At 50.9% G+C, this 18,624-nt stretch overlaps 1 protein-coding gene across 1 annotated transcript; it reads right to left on the reverse strand.

Annotated features, from left to right (window-relative positions):
* Window positions 1-5,233: 5,233 nt before the first annotated feature.
* On the reverse strand, window positions 5,234-12,999 carry CIMIP5 (ciliary microtubule inner protein 5). Its single transcript, XM_081264985.1, has 3 exons — window positions 12,508-12,999; window positions 7,091-7,130; window positions 5,234-5,467 (listed from the first exon to the last, which is right to left on the reverse strand). The coding sequence occupies exons 1-3, from the start codon at window positions 12,729-12,731 to the stop codon at window positions 5,276-5,278; spliced, it is 456 nt and encodes a 151-aa protein (XP_081121111.1). The 5' UTR covers window positions 12,732-12,999; the 3' UTR covers window positions 5,234-5,275.
* Between the last annotated feature and the right edge of the window lie 5,625 nt (window positions 13,000-18,624).

Raw genomic sequence — 18,624 nt, forward strand, 5'->3', positions numbered from 1 at the left:
GGCCGGCTCTGCTGGCTCAGCCCCAGGATCGCCCGGTCCCGGGGCGGCGGCTCCCCGCACCCTGCCCGGCCCCGCCCGCTGCTGATTCACTTTTCCTCTTTCCACCCACCCGCACCCTTCCGAGCCGCCGGGAGGCGCCCCAGCGGTTCTGCTTCCCCGCGGTTGGGTTGGCACGGGGCAAACGGGCGCCCTCGGCGGGAGGAAGGGCCGTTCGGTAGCGATTCACTCTCTACAAGTGTCTTCCTTTCTTTTTCTCCTTAGGTTTTTCAGAGATTAAAACTTTGCATGACGCTTAAACTTCGTGTGCGTGCATTCTCCCAGTTTTCAGAAGGACCCTGCAACTGACCCGGAGAGGCAGCAGGACTCTCCGCGGCCCCCGGGACCAGCTGTCACCGGAGCTGGGTTGGAATCAGTGTTCCCAGGACCACCTAGGGAGTGCACCTGCTCTAGGGTGGGACAAAAGCTGGCCCTGGCGGGGACAGAAGCCCCTGGAGCTGTCTGCTCTGGAGTTCTTCGGGTGAGGCAGAGCCGTAGGAGGAGGCTTTCTGTGTGGCTCCGAGACTTCTCCCCACGTGGCTGTTTGGCGTGAAGACAGAGATGTGATGATGTGAGAGTGTGGCACTTGGGTGTGGGCAGACCTCAGGTGTCCTCTCAGCATAGGCATCAAGATCTTCAATGAACAAACGCTTGACTTCTTCATTTTAAAGTGGGAAAAACCATCCGCACCTCAGGAGGTATTGAGAATCACTTAGTAGGTGCTCAATATATGGTAGTCCCCCCAACAGGTGCAAACTAGAGAAAAAGTATTGGGATTCTTGGACTCTGACTGCTCTCACAGCTGTGGGAGGCCCTAAGTGAAGTCAGGTTTGGGCCTCAGGACAGCTGACCCTTGAAACTGTCTTCTGGAGGTTGGAGAGTGCCTGGGTGAGGGTCTCCACAGTTGGCTCACTGGGATAGCTCTCCGGATATGCCCCCCAGGGCACAGAGCGTTTCTCCTCTCCCCTGCACATTCACACTGGTCGGGCACCATCCTGACCCTGCTCCTCAGCTACAGCTGAGCACATGGGCTCCCTGCCTGCACCTGACCAAAGAATACCTTCACAGGGGTCTAGAAATGGAGTGCTGATTATCTCCCTGGCTCTTCTCTACAACCCAGGAGATGCCAACTCCAGAGCCATTGGTGGTGGCCATTCTCCCACCTTTATTTTTTATTTTCAATTCTCAAACCCTTGGAATGTTGGAATGGTATTTAAAAAATAGTACAATGGACACTCACTCTTCATCTAAATTAACTAGCTGTTGACACTTTATCCACATTGCTTTATCTATCTCTACTTACACACCAAACGTTTGTGTTAAGCTATTGGTGAGTTTGTTATAGACCTCACAGCACTTTACAGACTGCAGCGGGGCCTCCTAAGAGCAAGAGTGTTCTATGTAACCCCAGAAAAATCATCCCATGCTGCACACTTTGCAGGCAGTGGGACCCTGATACAATGCTGTCACCTCAGGTTTAGTCCATCTTCTAAGACTCAGCAAAGTGTCCTTTATAACCAGCTTTGCTTGAACCCTGGAGCTGGATCCAGGATGGTCTGTCCAGTCTGGTCTGGATCACTTTCCAGCCTTCCTTTGCCTTTCATGACATGTATGTTTGGCAGAATGTCCCTCCGTTTGAGTTCTTTGCTGACTACACTTAGGTTATGCTATTTATTTACTTATATTTGGCAGGAGGGCTAACTACCTTGGGTCAGTTGTCTTGCTCTTTGTGGGGTTGAGTTTATTAAGTTGGTTAAGGTATGTTTTAGATTTCAACATTTACTGTTCCCTAAGAATCTTTCGCCTAATGTTTTTAGTATCTTTTATTCTTACCTAAATTAGTATTGCTATGACAGGCACCAAAAGGTGATTTTAGGGTATGGTGGCACACACCTGTAATCCCAGTGTCTTGGAAGGCTGAGGCAGGAGGATCACAAGTTCAAAGACAGCCTCAGCAACTCAGCAAGGCCCTAAGCAACTCAGTGAGACCCTGTCTCTAAATAAAATGCAAAAAAGTGGGGCTGGGGTTGTGGCTCAGTGGTAGAGCACTCGCCTAGTATGCATAAGGTACTAGGTTCGATCCTCAGCAAAAATATAAAGACATTGTGTCCACCTAAAACTAAAAAAAAGCAAAAAAAGGGTTAGAATGTGACTCTGTGTTTGAGCACCCTGAGTTCAATCCCCAGTACCATAAAAAGGAAAAAGTGATTTTGTTGTTATTTATTCTATAACTTCTTATCTTCAATTCTATAACTTCTTATCTCCTCGGTACCTGAAATTTTAAAAATTATGAGTTTTATTATCATTATTATTATTATTATTAGTGTTATTGAATGTAGTTCGTGGGTACTACCATGGGAAGTGTCTTCTCAGGTGTAGCCAGGTATGGCCTCTTCTTTTTCTTTTGTTCCTGGGGCTTGGACCTTGGGTATCATGCACGATGCCAGGCAAGTGCCCCACCACTGAGCTACACCCTAGCCCTTTCTATATTTTATTTTGAGACAGGGTCTAAGTTGCCCAGGCTGGCCTCAAACTTGTGATCCTCCTGCCTCAGCCTCTGGAGTAGGTGGGATTACAGGTGTGCGCCATCTTGCCTGGTGGGTATGGGTTTTATTGTCCTTCATTTTCCATATTTGTTGTCCCAAATATGTCCCGTGGGATCCCCTTCAGATTGGTTCTTCTGTCCCTTTTATGTTCCTCATCGAGTTTGAACACTGCCTTATTTCCTAACACAGGAAGGTGCTCCTGGCTTACTTGGAAGGTGGTTGTTTTGTTTTTTATCATGTGAAAGCGGAGATGCTGGGTCTGCCAGAGAGCAGAATGAGGCCGAGGCGCTCAGAGAAGCAGTGATCAGAAGGGAAGGAAGAATCCTTCCAGGCTTCACGATGGCTCTTTGGCTCCTGCTTCCTGTCCCTTCCAGATCCCTGCCGCTGCCCAGTCCTTGGCTCTGAGACACCACACATCTCTCTGTTGACAATGCCCCTTTTGCTCTTGCTGTACCTGGGGCCATGAGGCCTCCCAGCCCAGCCAGCCTCCAGAACAAAGCAAGACACTGGGTCAGAACCTGGTCCCAGTTCCCTTGGTTCTGGTGGGTGGCTCAGGGGTGGGGAAGGTCAAGTGCTCTTGAAAAGAAGGCAGGTGGGGCAGGGATCAGCGGGAGTGTGGCTGGTCATGAGCATCTCCAGGGCCACACAGATTGGCCGCAGAGTGCAGACACATGCTCTATGTGCAGAGGCCACTGAGCATCCTGTGGTTCAGAGGGGTCCCGGCCCTGTGGTGGTGGGCTACGAGATGACTGCTGCAGGAGGCTCTGGATCCAAGAGAATGGAACATATGTAGGCAAAATTTGTTTGCAGTTGAAGCTTGCAGCTAAGGTCAACCGAGCTCCAGTGACATGCGAACCTGTGGGCTAGACAGTGGGTGGGACATTGCATTGTGTCCCTGCCGTCCCTGCGGCTGGCTGATGCACTCAGTACTTACTACCTGAGTGCTCAGAGGCTACAGTCCCAGAGCTGGTGCTTCCTTGGGCACCCGCCTCCTCCCCCTCTCCCTGTGACCTGGAGCGGGAATGAGCCGAGTCCCACTGGCTCCTCGTGAGCTGGATGAGCCTGACCAGATGGATCCAAGCCCTTGGCTCAGTTTAGAGACCAAACGGTGACAAAAACAGCCACGAAAGAGATCTGGGCACCATGCCAAGCAGAGCCTGTGCTTATCCACTGCACTGTGTTCCCAGGAGTGGCAGAACCACCCTGGCCCTGGCCCCCTCCCTCCCTCCAGGGGCAGGTAGAGAAGCTCTTGGTGAGTCCTTCCAACCTACACAGGCACCACCACCTGCAGTGGCAGTTGGCCTCAAGGTCCCTCATACCTTTTGCTCCTCTCTGTTCTCTTCCTCAAGTGGAAACTGTCTTTTTTTTTTTTTAGGGAGCTATAAAAAATAATATATATGCATGCTCATGGCAAGAACTCAGACGGGGTCTTTAAGGAGCCCTAGAAGCTGGCTTTGGACCCCTCCAGACTGAGGACAGGCATTTGACCTTCATTTGATGCTGCCATGGTATGTCCTTGACCCCTGATTGTGCAGGCTGCTGCCTTTAGCCTAACATGTGATCTCAGGTTGGAGGGGAGCCCAGCTCCCATAGCAGACTCTGAGAAAGATGCTGCTTCTCCCGAGCCAGCTTGCAGGCTGTGTGCTGCGCCCGCCCGTGCCTCCTGCTGGCCAGAGAGGCCTGGGGTCTTGCTCCACACTCTTTCAGGGTCAGGGTGTACAAGTGGAGTACCTGGGGGAGGGGGCTGCGTGTGGACGCAGTGTGCCCTGCAACTCCTGGTAACACCTAGGACCTGTTCTTGTGGTGGTGGGATGCTTTCTCAGGGACCTGGAGACTTTCCTTAAGCAGAAAACCCTATAACTTGCTAAATATTTGGGACTCTATGAACTGAGTGAAGGATGGCATATAGTCTACTACTTAAGTATGTGGTACTAGAACTAAGCTGACCTGCTGCTTTGAACCCCATCTGTACCACTTGCCAGCTGTGTGACCTTGGGCCAGTGATTTAATTTCTCTGTGCCTAGATTGCTCCACCTGCCAGGTATCATAATATTTGTCCCACATGGTTGCTGAGAAGATCAAGTGCAGTAATACACATAAATGACAGTAGCACTTAAGGTTAGTTGTAAGGCTGAATAAAACCCAAGCAAGTGTCAAGGAAAAAGAGCCATTCCAGTCCCTGCAGTTTCTGCTCTCCTCAAGAGCCGTCTAAAGACAGGGGTGTGTGCTTGAGACTACCTCGAAGCTGGCTTTGAAGACTGGAAGAACCTGCAGGCCAAAGAAAGCCATTGACCTCTGGAAACTCGTCCTCAAGGAGCTCCAACTCTAACCCTCACAGCTCCGCGGCCCCTTGACTTTGGCCCAGTGACACCCACATCCTACTTATGACCTTCAAAACTCTAAGATGATACGTGCATGTCGTCTTGAGGCACTCAGCAGCTGGAGGGAACACATGTCTCACAGCTGGGCCAGGAGGCACCGAGGTTCAGCGAGGCTACAGGCCAGAGTGGGCAGCAGGACTGGAACCCAGGCTGTCGGGGCGTCCTGGTTCCTGAGCTGGAGCAGCTGGAGTGGCCGGGGTTCTGAGGTTCTGGCAGGTTTCTCATCCTCCTAATCTCCTGTGAGCCAAGAGAACCCTCCGGAGGCTGCCGAGGGCCCCACCTCACACCCACCTGCGGAGGCCGGAGTTGCTCCTACGCCGGCTGCAGCTCGTCCTCCAGCTTCTTCTTCCTAACTCCTTCGGTGAAAGAGAAGTCCATGCGGATAAGGGTCCTCCCCAGGGGCGTGTCCACCCTGCTGCCCACAACCTGGTTTGTGGAATTGGGGAGTGTGTCCGAGAAGAGGGGCACGTAGTCCGGCAGCTTCTCAGGCTCCTTCTTATTGCCCTGAGGAGGGGGGACAGGGTGGGTCACAGGCTCTTGTGGGAAGAGGAGAGACCTGGCTGCTCAGGGCACCCTCAGGAAGGGAGAGGACAGGGGTCAGGTGGCTTGCTAGGTAAGTATGTGGTACGAGAACTAAACTAAGCTGCTGGTTTGAGCCCCATCTTTACCACTTGGTAGAGGCAACTCCAGCCTCCGCAGGTGGGTGTGAGGTGTTTCTGTCCCAGTTTGGACACAAGACTCCCACCAAGAGTGGGGTGACTGCAGCTGTGGCAGGTCTGCCCCTCAGCATCCTGGGCACCCTCAGGCATCCCAGGCCTCCTGACTTTTCTTCTGTGACTGGCAATGGAGGGAGGGACCTTGCCTTAGGCCTCTTCTTCCCACATGGAGGGAAGACAGAGGTGTGTGTGTGTTTATATGCGTGTTTTTTTACTTAAAGTGTAACATTCATACAGAAAAATGCACAGATCATAGCTCAAAAGTTTTTCACAAACATGTTCGCTAACCCAGTCTAGATTAAAAAAAAATCAGCTCCCCACACCCCTCCTTTCAACCCCCAGCCACTGTCTCCACCCGCAAGGCAACCTGATCTGACCTCTAACTCCAGCCTGTTCCTGCCTCTTGTGTCTGCCTCCTTCTTCACCACCATGTCTGCGAGGGTCCTTCTGGTTTAGCGAGTGGCTGCAGCTCTCTCACTCCTGCTGTTCCACCACATGAGTTCTGTGACTGTCCCCAACTCCTTAATCTATTGGGGTGATTCCAGATTGTGGCTCTGATGCGTCGGCCCTCTGAGCATCCGAGCACAGGCCTTGGTGAATTCTGCTGCTGAGTGCACCAACGAGTGTGTGTGAATTAAGAATAATCTGAGAAGCTGTCCCTGCACCTCCTTAGGGTCATCTTGTGCCACCCTTCATCTGACAGAAGCAACATGACCAGTCAGATAACGAGATCCCGGCTTTCACCCGGGACAGCCCCTGCCCATGTGGCCTTCCTTTGGGGATTGAACCCAGGGCTTCCTGCATGCTGGGCAAGCACTCTACCTCTGAGCGACACCTCCAGCCTTCTTTTTAAAAATTTCAGGCAGAGTCTCTCTAAGTCTCCCCAGCTGGCCTCCAATTTGCAATCCTCCTGCCTCAGTCTTCCAAATCCTTGGGATTTCAGGTTGGTGCCACAGTGCCCGATTTATTGAAAGCTTTTAATTGGGGGAGATACAGTTTCTGGTGGCAAAGTGGAGGGCGGACTGGAGGTGGGACTACCTTGATCTGGCTTTGAAGACAGGAAGGAGCTGCAGGCCAAGGAAAGCCAGGACTCAGTGTTTTTACCCAGGCTCCCTCTCCTCCTTGGCTGGGCACACGCATGTTATACATCTTGGACCAGCAGAAGGGTCTCATCAGCAAATGCCTGCCATTTCCATTGACTCACATTAATAAAACCAGCAAGTACTAGGGGGACAATTCTGAATGTTCTGTATAAATATTTTCTTTTCCCTGTGTTTCTTACAACTATTTTATTCCTCATTCCAGTATCAAGCACAGAGTAGATCCTTGATAAATGTTAGATGAATGTAGGGGAAAAGTTAATAAATTTTCACACTAACAGTGTGTTTCACAGGAACGTGTTTTGCCTTACCATCGGGTCATAGTCTTTCAGGAAACTCCAGTTCTCAACCCTGGAAAGGAAGAACACGTGGGCAGCGTGAATTCTTTCTGAGACATTTTTTTTTCTGAGACATTTTTTTTTTTTTTAAAGAGAGAGTGAGAGAGGAGAGAGAGAGTGAGAGAGAGAGAGAGAGAGAGAGAGAACAAATTTTTAATATTTATTTTTTAGTTCTCGGCGGACACAACATCTTTGTTGGTATGTGGTGCTGAGGATCGAACCCGGGCCGGACGCATGCCAGGCGAGCGCGCCACCGCTTGAGCCACATCCCCAGCCCCTTCTGAGACATTTTTAAGACTGACTTTCACTATGTCAAGTAAACCATTCCATGTCACTATGTATTACATCACCAAAAATTCAAATAATTTTCCTTTTTTTTTTTTTCTTTTTTGGCACTGGGGATTGAACCCGAGGTGCTTTACTAACCACTGAGCTATATCTCTAGCCTTTTCTATTTTATTTTATTTTTTTAATTTTAAGACAGTGTCTCCTTTAGTTGTTGAGGGTCTCACTAAGTTTCTGAGGCTGGCCTCAAACTTGCGATCCTGCTGCCTCAGCTTCACCAGTCTGGGATTACAGGCATGTGCCCCAGGGCACATATATGTATTAGGCTGGGCCCTGATAGAAACTGGACCCAGGGTGCTTAACCACTGAGCAACATCCCCAGCCCTTTTTATATTTATTTTGAGACGGGGCCTCATTAAGTTGCTGAGGTTGGCTTTGAACTTGCCATTCTCCTGCCTTAGCCTCCCAAGCTGCTGGGATTGTAGTCATGCACCACCAAGCCCCGTTCTAAAATAATTTTTAACTGGAACAAATGCCAAGTGTCAACCAGGTATTTATGGTGCATTCTATAAAGTGAACAAACATTTTCATGACTGATGACTTCCAGAGTGGTAACTCTGTTGCTAAGGAAACCGATGGCTGCAATTTTACCACATCTCTGCACTTTCAGAAGGCCACATTAGGAGACCTCAAGTATTTTGTGAAGGAAAGCCAATTTCCACACCCCAAGCCTTGGGAACCTTGCAGGGTGTGTGCAGAGAAGGTGGGGGTAGGAGAAGGGCATGACAGGCCCTTGTAGTTGGATTTTTATTGGAATCTACTTTTCTATAGTCAAATAACGTGACAAGACATAATAAATACAGCTTTCTCTGCACCTAGCCTCACAGCTCCTGAGCCCATGTCCTAGAGTCAAATTGTCCCTAGCCTTTTAGCTATTTCTTCAGCCTTCTGCCTTCATATTTTGAAACCCTATGCTAACCTTTGCTTGATTTTAAAAAATTATGCTTTCTTTTGACTTCCTGTTATAGGAGACGATGACCTGCCTCCTCTCCCGCCATCCTTCCAAACTAGTTGTAGGTCTTGGTTAGCTTGATGTTTATTATTTACGTGGGATGGTCATAGGAATGCTGTTCCTTGGGCCGGGGTGTGGTTCAGTGGAACCCCTGCCTAGCATGCTCACAGCTCTGGGCTTAATCCCCAGCAATGGAAAAATAAATCAAAAATACTATTCACTGATGAACTAAGGAGCAGAATATGGTCTCTGTTCCTTTCTTATGCAACTTGGTCTTTTTTCTAGGTCTAATAATTACATTTATTTCCAATTTTCTAGGTGTCTATGATCATTGATTCCAAATGCTCCAATAAAATCCTAAAGCCCCTCTCAAGAGTGTCCACACAGTCAGTATCCTCAGGTGGCCCACAACTCCTTTAACAGTGCCTCCTGCAGAGACCTCCTGTGGAGCCCAGTCCTCCTGCTCTGGACTATCCCTGCAAGACCACGTGGCTGGTCCCTTTCTTCACCCACTGCCCTGGGGCCTCTCTCTTTGGGAACCCAAATCTGTTTTTGAGGAACACATCCATCATCATTTGTGGAGTTTCTTTGGTTCTGGAAAATTCCCACACATTTGCTCTTCAAATATTTCATTTCGGCTTGTGGAGCTCCAACATCTTGTTCAGTTTCCCTCTTGTTTTCCTGAGTGTTTTATGAGTCTATCTTGAGTTCGTGAATTCTCACTTCAGTTTGTTTTACTTTTCAGTTTTTTTTTCTTTTTTTTAAATTTTTTTTTAGTTGTAGATGGACACAATACCTTTATTTTATTTATCCATTTTTTTAATGTGGTGCTGAGGATCAAACCCAGTGCCTCACATGTACAAGGCAAGCGCTCTACCACTGAGCCTCAACCCCAGCCCTACTTTTCAGTTTTATATGTTTTTATTTCTAGAAGTTCTACTTGACTTTTCCAGGTTGTCTAACTGTGCAAGGCGCAGACTCTGACCCACACCTTGTAATACCTGGGCTCTCCTGGGCGCTCTGTGTCCCCTTCTGCTGCCCCCGTGGTTCCTCTTTCACCTCCCCTGACTCTGCCACTGTCTTGACATCCCCATCCCATCCCCCCCTGAGCTGCTCAAGGAAGGGCTCTTGCCGTCATTTGGGCTCTCAGAGCCATGCTGACCCCTAGGGAGAGCCAGGGAGGGCCGAGGAAAGGTGCCAAGTCCTCATGCTTGTCCAGCTGCCTCCTAGGGGTCTGTCTCCCCACTGGTGAGGTGGGATGGGGTTGGCTCGATGACACCTGGAAGGTGGCAGGTCCTCATGAGGGTGCTCTTGGTGTAAGTACAAACTGGATTTCAGACTTGGCACGAAAAGGGATATAAAATGTCTCTTCAATAACTTTATAGACTGGCCTCATGTAGACATGGTAATAAATTGGATATTTAGGGTTTAGTTTATTATTAAAATGGTCCTGTTACATTTTTAAAGATGGCTACCAGAAATTTACAATTGTGTATGTGGCTTTTATTATATTTCTACTGGCAAGCTCTGCTTAGGGCTCTCCTGGCCTCCAAAACCCTGGCCTCCTGGTCTCTGTGCCTCCTGGCCTCCTGGCTTTCTCCTCTGGCTTCTCAGTCCCCTGGTGACTTCTGGGATCTCAGGGAAGGTCTGCAAGACTGTCCTGGGTTCTCTCTTATGGATGCTCTGCGTTCTTCAGGGGAAGCCTGTTCTCGTCGCTGGTGTCAACATTGGGCTTTTCCTTTTAAAAACTGATATTGAACTCACGTATCACAAGATTCACCCTTTTAAAATGTACAACCCAGTGGTTTTTGGTATGTTCATAAAGTCCACGACCATGGCCACTATTGAGTCCAGAGCATTCTCACCATCCTAAAAAGAAAGCCCATCTCCGTTAGCAGTCACTGCTTTCTCCCTTCCCTTAGCTCCCAGGAACCAGGAGCCCTCGTCCTCCCCAAGGTCTTCAGTGTCTGGAAGCACACATCCCACTGCCCTTGGGGAACTCCATTTTCAGTGACCCAGGCACTAAGAACTCATCAGAGCTTGGTCATGGACCTGCTCCTCTCTGTTAGTTTTTCAACTCCAGTGTCTAGGCTGGGATGTCTCTCCTCCTTCACTCCTTCCCGCCCCTCTTCCTGCTTGGTGTGCAAATCTTCTGTGCCATTCTGCAGGAGGCCTTTCAACCTTCCTGCTTCCTTAGTAGTGTACAATAGATTTGGACCCTTTTCTTAGATGGTCTCCAAAATCAACTCGAAGCCATAGGAGAAAGTTTCATGCCACTGGTCTTGGCAATGACTTCATGGATAGGATATCAAAACTATAGGTAACAAGGGCAAAAGTAGACACGAGGGGCTGAGAGCACTTCTGAGCAGCAAAGCACACAATCAACATGAAAGAGCAATGTATGGAAGGGGAGAAAATACTTGCAAAACACCTATCTGATAAGGGGTTAACTTCCAAAATCATGGCAAACTCCTACAGCTTAATAGCATAAAGCAAAATAATCCAGTTGAAAACTAGGCTCGAGATCTGAATAGCTACTTTTCCAAAGCAGACATGCAGATGTCATCAGGCATGTGAAAAGATGCTCAAAGCCAAGCCACAATGAGACCCTCTCACCCAGTCAGGAGGATGGCTGTTATCAGAACACAACAGATACCAACAAGTGTTGGCAAGGTCGTGGAGAAATTGGAAACCTTGTACACTGTTGGGGGAAATGCAAAATAGTGCAGCTGCTATGGAAAACAGCATGGATGGCTCTCAAAACATTATAAATGGAACCACCATATCGTCCAGCAATCCTGCCTCAGATATTTATCTGAAAAAATTTGAAGTTTGGATCTTGAAGAGAGATATGCACTCCCATGTTCATTGCAGCATGGTTTACCATTGCCAACATGTGGGGAGTGAACCTAAATATCTATGGGCAAATTCATGGGTAAACAAAACTGTGGTCTACCCCTGTAACAGAAGCCAGCCTCAGCAATAGGGAGGCGCTAAGCAACTCAGTGAGGCCCCCTCTCTAAATAAAATACAAAATAGGGCTGGGGTTGAGGCTCAGTGGTCAGGTGTCCCTGAGTTCAATCCTTGGTTCCCTCTCCCCATAAATAAATAAATAAACAAATAAATATTATTCAGCTTTTAAAAAGAAGAAAACTCGACTATATGCTGTATCACAGATGAACGTGGAGGACATCAGACTAAGTGAAGTAAGCCAGAGGCGGAAAAGCACAAGTCGGGGTGATGTTTGCATACTGCACGGCCACACTGATATCAGAGGCACTTAAAAAGTCAGAAGGTGGGGAAGGGGAAGCAGGCAGTGCTAATGAACAGGTGTAAAGTTTCAGTTTTGCGACAAGGATAGATTCTAGAGCTCTCTTTAACTCGTCATTTAATAATGTAAACTAGAACGGGTGTGCAGCACATTCTTCTGTAATCCCGGTGACACGGGAGGCTGAACAAGGAGGATCTCAATTTCAGGGCTAGCCTCAGCAGCTTAGCAAGGGTTGGGGATGACTGAGCCACAACCCCAGCCCCTGCTGTTTTTTCTTAAATGCATGGAGTTCATCCTCGGCCCCTCCTCACGCCTTCACCTGTTGGTCACCTCTCGGGAGAGGTCTCCGTGAGCTCACTCCCCCGCAGCCATCCCCTGCGAGGACAACGTGGAAACTGTACCGATCTCCCGGCGTGTCTTTGGCTGTCCTGGGAATGCGCCCCCGGGGTGGCGACCCAGGCGGGGCGGGGGGGGGGGCTGCGCCGAGCGCTCGCGGGGTCTCCACGGAGTGGGCGCGGAAGGCGGCCTGTGCCCGGGCGCAGCGCAGCGCAGCTCCAGCCCCAACCCGGCTTCCCCCCCCCTCCTCTGCGGGATCCAGCCCCAGGGCAGTTCTGGGGGACTGGGGACCTCGCGCCTCCAGGGGCTGCCGGGACCCGAGGGCTGGCGGGCCTCCCTCCTCCCGCAACCTCCTCTGCTCTTTTGCCCGGCCTCTCTCGCACCCGCGGCCCCGATCACTTTCCCACCCGGGCTCCCTTTCTCGGACCTCCCGGACGGACGTCGTCTGCAGGCGTCGGGGAGGAGGAGGCCGAGCCCGACACTCACCAGCGCCGCCGGCCGCGCCCCTCGGCCTCCACCAGCTCCCGCCACAGCTGGTCCTGCTGCACGCCCTGGGCCTCCCGCGGGGCCTGGCCGCCACCAGCTAGACCCCTGCCGGCCGCAGGGCCACCTCGGGCAGCCGGGGAGACTGAGGCCGGCCGCCTGGTGGAGGGCAGTCGGTAGCCCGCTGAGGTGGTTCTCTGGAGCCCGGGGGTGGGGCGGGTCCCCATGGGGGCGCTGCCTGAGGTCCTCCCTCCCTTTCAGTCCTGGAGGGCTTGACAGGGGTCCTCCTCTGTCCCCTTGCGCCCCGAGCTCAGAGTGGCCGGTGAGAACCCAAGCCTCCAGGCTGGGAAACGTCTTAGCCCCGGGGCGGATGGAGCTCCTGCCTGTGTTGACTGTCGCCCCGGGAACGGCAGCTCCCAGGGTGCCCAGGAAGGGGCGGACCCGGGCGTGTGTGACCGCATTGTGTGGGACACCTGAGCCCTGGTGGGGGGCAGAGTTCCTGAGCCTGTGTGATGCCCAGTTTAGCAGCCGCCACCCCCGCCCCCAGGCAGGAGGTGTCGCCACCGTGGGGAGGAAGCGGCAGAGTCCAGCCTCCGGGGATCCCAGCAGCCCGGGGAGCAGGGGATCGCCCGAGGCCCTTAAGGTGAAAAGTGCTAATAGCCGGGTTCTGCCCTCTGGTGGTCGCCGCAGGCTCGCGGGAGGGGTGGGTCAGATACTGCTGCTGGGCTTTTGCTTCCTGTTTGGGAATACGGAAGGGGTTCTGAATGTGGGCCAGCCGCGGGGACTGCGTGATGATGATACCTTATTAGTAGCTGCTCCTTCTGTGAACCCGGAGAGTTGAGAGCATCACCCTTTATCTTGCTGAGCCTCCCAACCATCCAAGGCAGGCGCCTCCAACCCCATTCTACAGATAAGCCATCTGAGGTCCTTACCAACAAGACTAGTAAGACTCTCCAAGGTCAACAGTTCCCACCTGAAAAGCTGGACCTTGAGATTAGATTTTAGGAAGGAAACCATGAGAACTCAAGGCGGGGAATTGTTGTTCTGGACTGTTTCTGCCCTGACCTGGTTCAGGTGCCCTCTCTTGGTGGCACCCAGGGCCTCTCCTGGTCTGCCTCAGTCGACCTCCTCAGGCACCCCCATCACTTCTGCCCAGGCCTCCGGTGCCTGGGCTTCTCTGGGCTTTGTGCCATTCCCTCTTCTCTTTGGCAGATTCCTAGTTCCTCCCCTGAGACTTCCTGTGGCTGATGCAGCTGGGCCTGCTGCTCCCTTCTGTCCAGCTGGGCAGGAGACACACAGTAGCTAAGGGCAAAACTGTGCCAAGTAGAGGCCTGCACAGGTGCCCAGGGGTGCAGAGGCCAAAGAGCTGGCCTTCACAGGTGAAAAAGATTTATCTGGTAAAAAAATCCAGGAGCGTGTAAAAGCTCAGATGTAAGAGAGCTGGATATTTTGAGAGAAGTGGGGAGGAGGCAAGGCCTGAGGCTGGTGTGTGTATGTGTATGTGTGTGTGTGTGTGTGGGGGGGGGTCTAGGGCTATTTTGGACGTATCCTGCATCCTGAGAGAGCTTCAGGGCATACAATCATTAGGAAAAGGCCAAAACCCATGTGAGGTTACCATGCCCTGGTCTGGGTGGAGGAGACAGGGAAGAGTTGGACAGGAAGCAGGAAGAACCCTGGCTTCCTCATTTTGTGTGAGGAACGGCTGAGTGGCTGGCACTTCTGACCTTCTGAGCAACACCATCAGAAGGCAGAGTTGTGGGCTGCAACTCTCCATCTCTCCTCCGTAGCTGGGGGAAGACCTGCCTGTATTTAGCTACTCTTAAGCTTGATGGAAGACTGGTTAAATTGCAATACCATTACTTACAAAGATGTTCTCGATATGATATTAAACAAAACAAATATTGGATGAAAGGATAACAACAAAACAAATAAAAAACCAGTGCACGTGTTATGATTTTGTTTTCGTTATTGTATTTCTGTGTTGGATTCACAGGAAAAAGACCGATAGGATGAACCTCCTCGTTTCCAGAAGATATCTTTAGAGAGCAGAGTTATAGGGAGCTTTCACTTTCTGCTTTATAGTTTTGTGGTATTTGAATATTTTTCCATAGCATACCCTACTTAATAATTTAAAAAGATGTTCTGCATATAAATGCCTTCGTTTCTAATATAGTACTCTAATCAGGTTAACAATTTTATTTTCTTTCTTTCAGTACTGGAGATGGAACCCAGGGCCTCATGCATACCAGGCAAACACTCTACCACTGAGCTACCCTAAGTCCCCCGTCCCAGCTTAACAAAAAAAAAAAAAAAAAAAATTTTTTTCTTGGTACCAGGGATGAAACCCAGGGGCACTTTACCATTAAACCATGTCCCAGCCCTTTTTGTTTTTTAGTTTGGAACAAGATATCACTAAGTTGCTTAGGGCCTCACTAAGTTGCTGAGGCTGGCTTTGAACTTTCAGTCTTCCTGCCTCAGCCTCCTGAGTTGCTGGGATTACAGGCGTGGGCCACTGCACCTGGTTTGTCAGATTTTTATCAAGTTTTTATTTGCTCACTTTATCACCCAACTTTCCTCATTCCTAAGATGATGCATTGACAATATATCTTTTTTTTTTTATTAGTGCATTATAACTATACATGATAGTGGGATTCATAATGCCCTATTAGTACATGCACATGACAAAATTGTTCCGTCTTATTTCCAGCACCCCCCTTTCTCTCCCCACTGCCCTCTCCTGACCTGCACTCCACGTTGCTAGTTTCCCTTCTTTCATTGTGATTTTAATGGATGCACTATCCAGAGAGGATTGTGGTGGCTCCTCACGTGCAGGTAGAGCTTGGTTCGGCAGATTCCCTTTCCCTGGGCCTCCCCACCCTCTCCCTTCCTCTCTTCTGCTTATTGGCCTTCTTCATGGATCCACCCCTCTCCTCCTTTTGGCTATAATGACTTTTTAAAAACTCTTAAACGCATTTAAGAGAATCATGGGAGCTTCTAAGGATGGCCTTCAGGGGCAGGGGAGAGAGCACTGTATTGGGAGTCCAGAGAACTGGGCTTCGGTCTAGGCTCCGACCGGCCTGCTGGGCCCACTGGTTAGGATTATTCAGAAGCAGACATAGCTAATGAAGTCTCTTGGGTCGTGTGTTAGTTTGCTGCTGTTACAAAAGGCCACACACTGGGTGGTTTGAACAACAGTAGTCCCTCCTGGCACAGCCGGGAGGACAGAGGTCTGAAGTTGAGGTGTCATGGAGTCCCTTCCTCCCAAGGCTGAGGGAGAATCTGTGCCAGGCCTCTCCCTTGCTCTAGGTGGTTTCCTTGCCATCTGTGGCATTCTTTGGCTTGTGGAGGTGACACTCTGACCTCTGTCCTCATGTCAACATGGTGTCCTGAGTATGTGGGTCTGTCCAAATTCTCCCTTCTTATAGGATTATAAGGATCACAGCTACCCTACTCCAGTGTGACCTCATCCTAATAACGCTGCAATGGTCCTGTTTTCCAACAAGGTCACATTCTGGGATGCTGGGGGCCTCACTATATGAATTTGGGGGACACAGTTCAATCCAGAACAGACTATAGGGATTCAGGCTCCTTCCAGGATGTATGATGCATAAACCATCTTGCACTCAGTCCCCACTGTGTGCCAGGAACACATGATGTTCCCTTCAATCCCGGTCATCTCCTAGGAACAGCATCAGCTGCATTTTATGGTTGAGAAAATAAACAAAAACTTCAAGGGATCAAGTGACTTGTCCAAGGACACAGGCATGGGTGGAGGGCCTGGCAGAGGAAGCCACTCCCGCTGGATTCCCGGAGCCAGCGCTTTGTTCCGGCCTGGGGCAGGCACAGCTGACGAACACCAGACTACTCCCGAGTCCCCAGGTGCTTCCTTGATAAATTCCAGCAATTAGACACATTGCATTTGCAATCCAATCGAGCCTCTGGGATGTGATTTTAAAACTCCCAGATAGATAATTACATTAAAAATAGCAGTCAAATGGCACGCTCACTGGCATTCCTCACTGAAGTGTGGTGGCCGTCACATGAGCTGGAGCTGGTCACATGTGGACGCAGGGACAGAAAGACCTGGCCCCACCGCACAGCAAGGAGCACCCTGCCAGGGCTGGGGACCAGGGCCTCTACATGCTAGACAAGCACTGTACCATGGAGCTACATCCCCAGACTTCTAATTTTTTTTTAGACACGATCTTGCTAAATTGCTGAGGCTGGCCTTGAATTTGTGATCCTCCTGCCTAAGTCTCCTGAGTAGCTGGAATTACAGTCATGTGCCACCCCGTCTGGCTCTTAACATTTATTTTTTTCCAGGGGAAAAGCATCCCACATAAACAGCTTTACTTTAGCTGTTTATATAAAAAATATAAACTCAATGGTTTATCTTTGGAAGACTAGATTCCTGGTGCTTGTGGAAATGTTAAACATTCGAGAAAATATTCTGGGGCATGATCCTTATTTTCCTTATTCTGCAACTTCCTACTGATGGGCAGCTGACTTCAAGCTGGGAGAAAAGTTTTGGGTGGATTATATTTCTGAAGATCTGAGCCCTGCTGGGATATCTGCGGGTGGTGGTGGTTGCAACCCCCACCTGGAGCAGCAGGGGGCAGCCTGTAGCTAGGAATCCTCCACCAGGCCTGCAGAATCACTGTGGTTCCTCCAGCCCTCCATGGTCAACTGTGGCTGTTTCTGATCCAAGACAGAAAACAAGTGCGACGTCCAAAGAAGGTGTCCATGGAGGAGGCAGCAGTGGGCTGGGGGGTCAGGTGCTCACAGAGAGCCCTCCTCAACAATGGATTCCAGCAGGGTGAACAGGTAGGCCCAGGCAGCTGCCAATCAGAAGGGACGCAGAGCCTCCTGCTGCTGAGGTGTGGGGGCCTGGGACTGGGCAATATGCAAGCAGCCGAGCCAGTGCTCCCAGGCCACCTGATGAGGGCTGTGGGTGCGCTCTCTGTGGTGGGATTGCTAATGAGGACGTGAGTCTGGGGAGCGGCCTAGGCTGCTTTGCTTTTGCCCTTCCAAGCCTGCATCTGAGCCCAGGACTTGCCCTGCCCTGCTGACCTGTGCAGGGGGCCCAGCTGGCTCCCACACCTCAGCTGGGATTAGCCTAACTCCTGGCTGAGTAGCCTGGGAGCCCTGCTTGTCCCTGGCTGCTGTGTGTGGGGTCTCCCTGGGGGTCTGACTCAAGGAGTTGGGAATCAGCCTCTGATTCTGCACAGTAGGTGTCTGATGGGATGCTCTAATAAGGAGCTTGGGAATGGGGTTGCTGGGGAGGGGCTGGAGACACTGCCAACTAGTGACAACTAGGAGATTCTGTCTCAGAGTCCACCTACAGTGCTGCCCTTTGCTGTTGGGGCAGGAGCTGACCCCTGGCCTGACCCTCAGGTGAGGCTGCAGGGACCAGGACAAGGGCTGTCAAACAACTCGACTGGCAGGTGTTTCTGAGCCAGCAGAGACCAGGAGAGAGAAGGTTGTGGGTGTCCTGAGGGAAAGGCCAGCATTGTGGCAGAGACACCACCATCTGGCTCCATCTGGCTCTGGAACCAGGGGCTGGGGGCCAGGTGCGCATGTCCCTGACTGGCTGGCTTCTACTGCTACATCAAACATGCTCTCTTGCCCAGTCCCACCTGAATTTGTGCTGTCCTTCTGGTGGAGTGCTTGAGTTCCAGCTGCTGAGAGGAGTGGGCGAGCTAATCCTGCTAAGGCTCCAGGCTCAGTGTCAACCACTGGGCTGAAAGGACATGAATGAGGTCATATTGCCATATGAGCATCACTGTCCTCAGATCCCTCCCAGCTACCCTGCCTTCTGTGTCTATAGAGGGCTACGGTGTAGACCAGAGAGTGGCAGGACCGCAGGGTGTCAATGACAGGGCTCCTTTGCTCCCTGTCAGGTGGGGCTGTTGTGCTGTGACTGGCCAGTTGGCTGCATCCCTGCCGCCTGTGCCTTCTCGATGGAGTCCTCCAGGGACGGGATGCTTAAGCCCGATACCTGGGGCAGCTTGCCAGGTAGCTGGGTCAGGCGGGGAACAGAGGAGGGGAACAGCATAGCAGGTAGAGGGAACAGCATGGACAAAGGAGTGAAGATAAGGGTGGCATAATTTGCAAGTAGTG

The sequence above is a fragment of the Spermophilus citellus genome (genome assembly GCF_964194105.1).
Source record: "Spermophilus citellus genome assembly, chromosome: 13".
Classification (NCBI taxonomy): domain Eukaryota; kingdom Metazoa; phylum Chordata; class Mammalia; order Rodentia; family Sciuridae; genus Spermophilus; species Spermophilus citellus.

Coding starts and splice junctions, on each gene's coding strand:
- CIMIP5 (XM_081264985.1), bottom strand. CDS start 12,731: ATGGGGACCCGCCCCACCCCCGGGCTCCAGAGAACCACCTCAGCGGGC. Junction 7,131..12,507: donor GGGCGCGGCCGGCGGCGCTG/GTGAGTGTCGGG, acceptor CTTCCTTTCCAG/GGTTGAGAACTGGAGTTTCC. Junction 5,468..7,090: donor TGAAAGACTATGACCCGATG/GTAAGGCAAAAC, acceptor CCCCCTCCTCAG/GGCAATAAGAAGGAGCCTGA.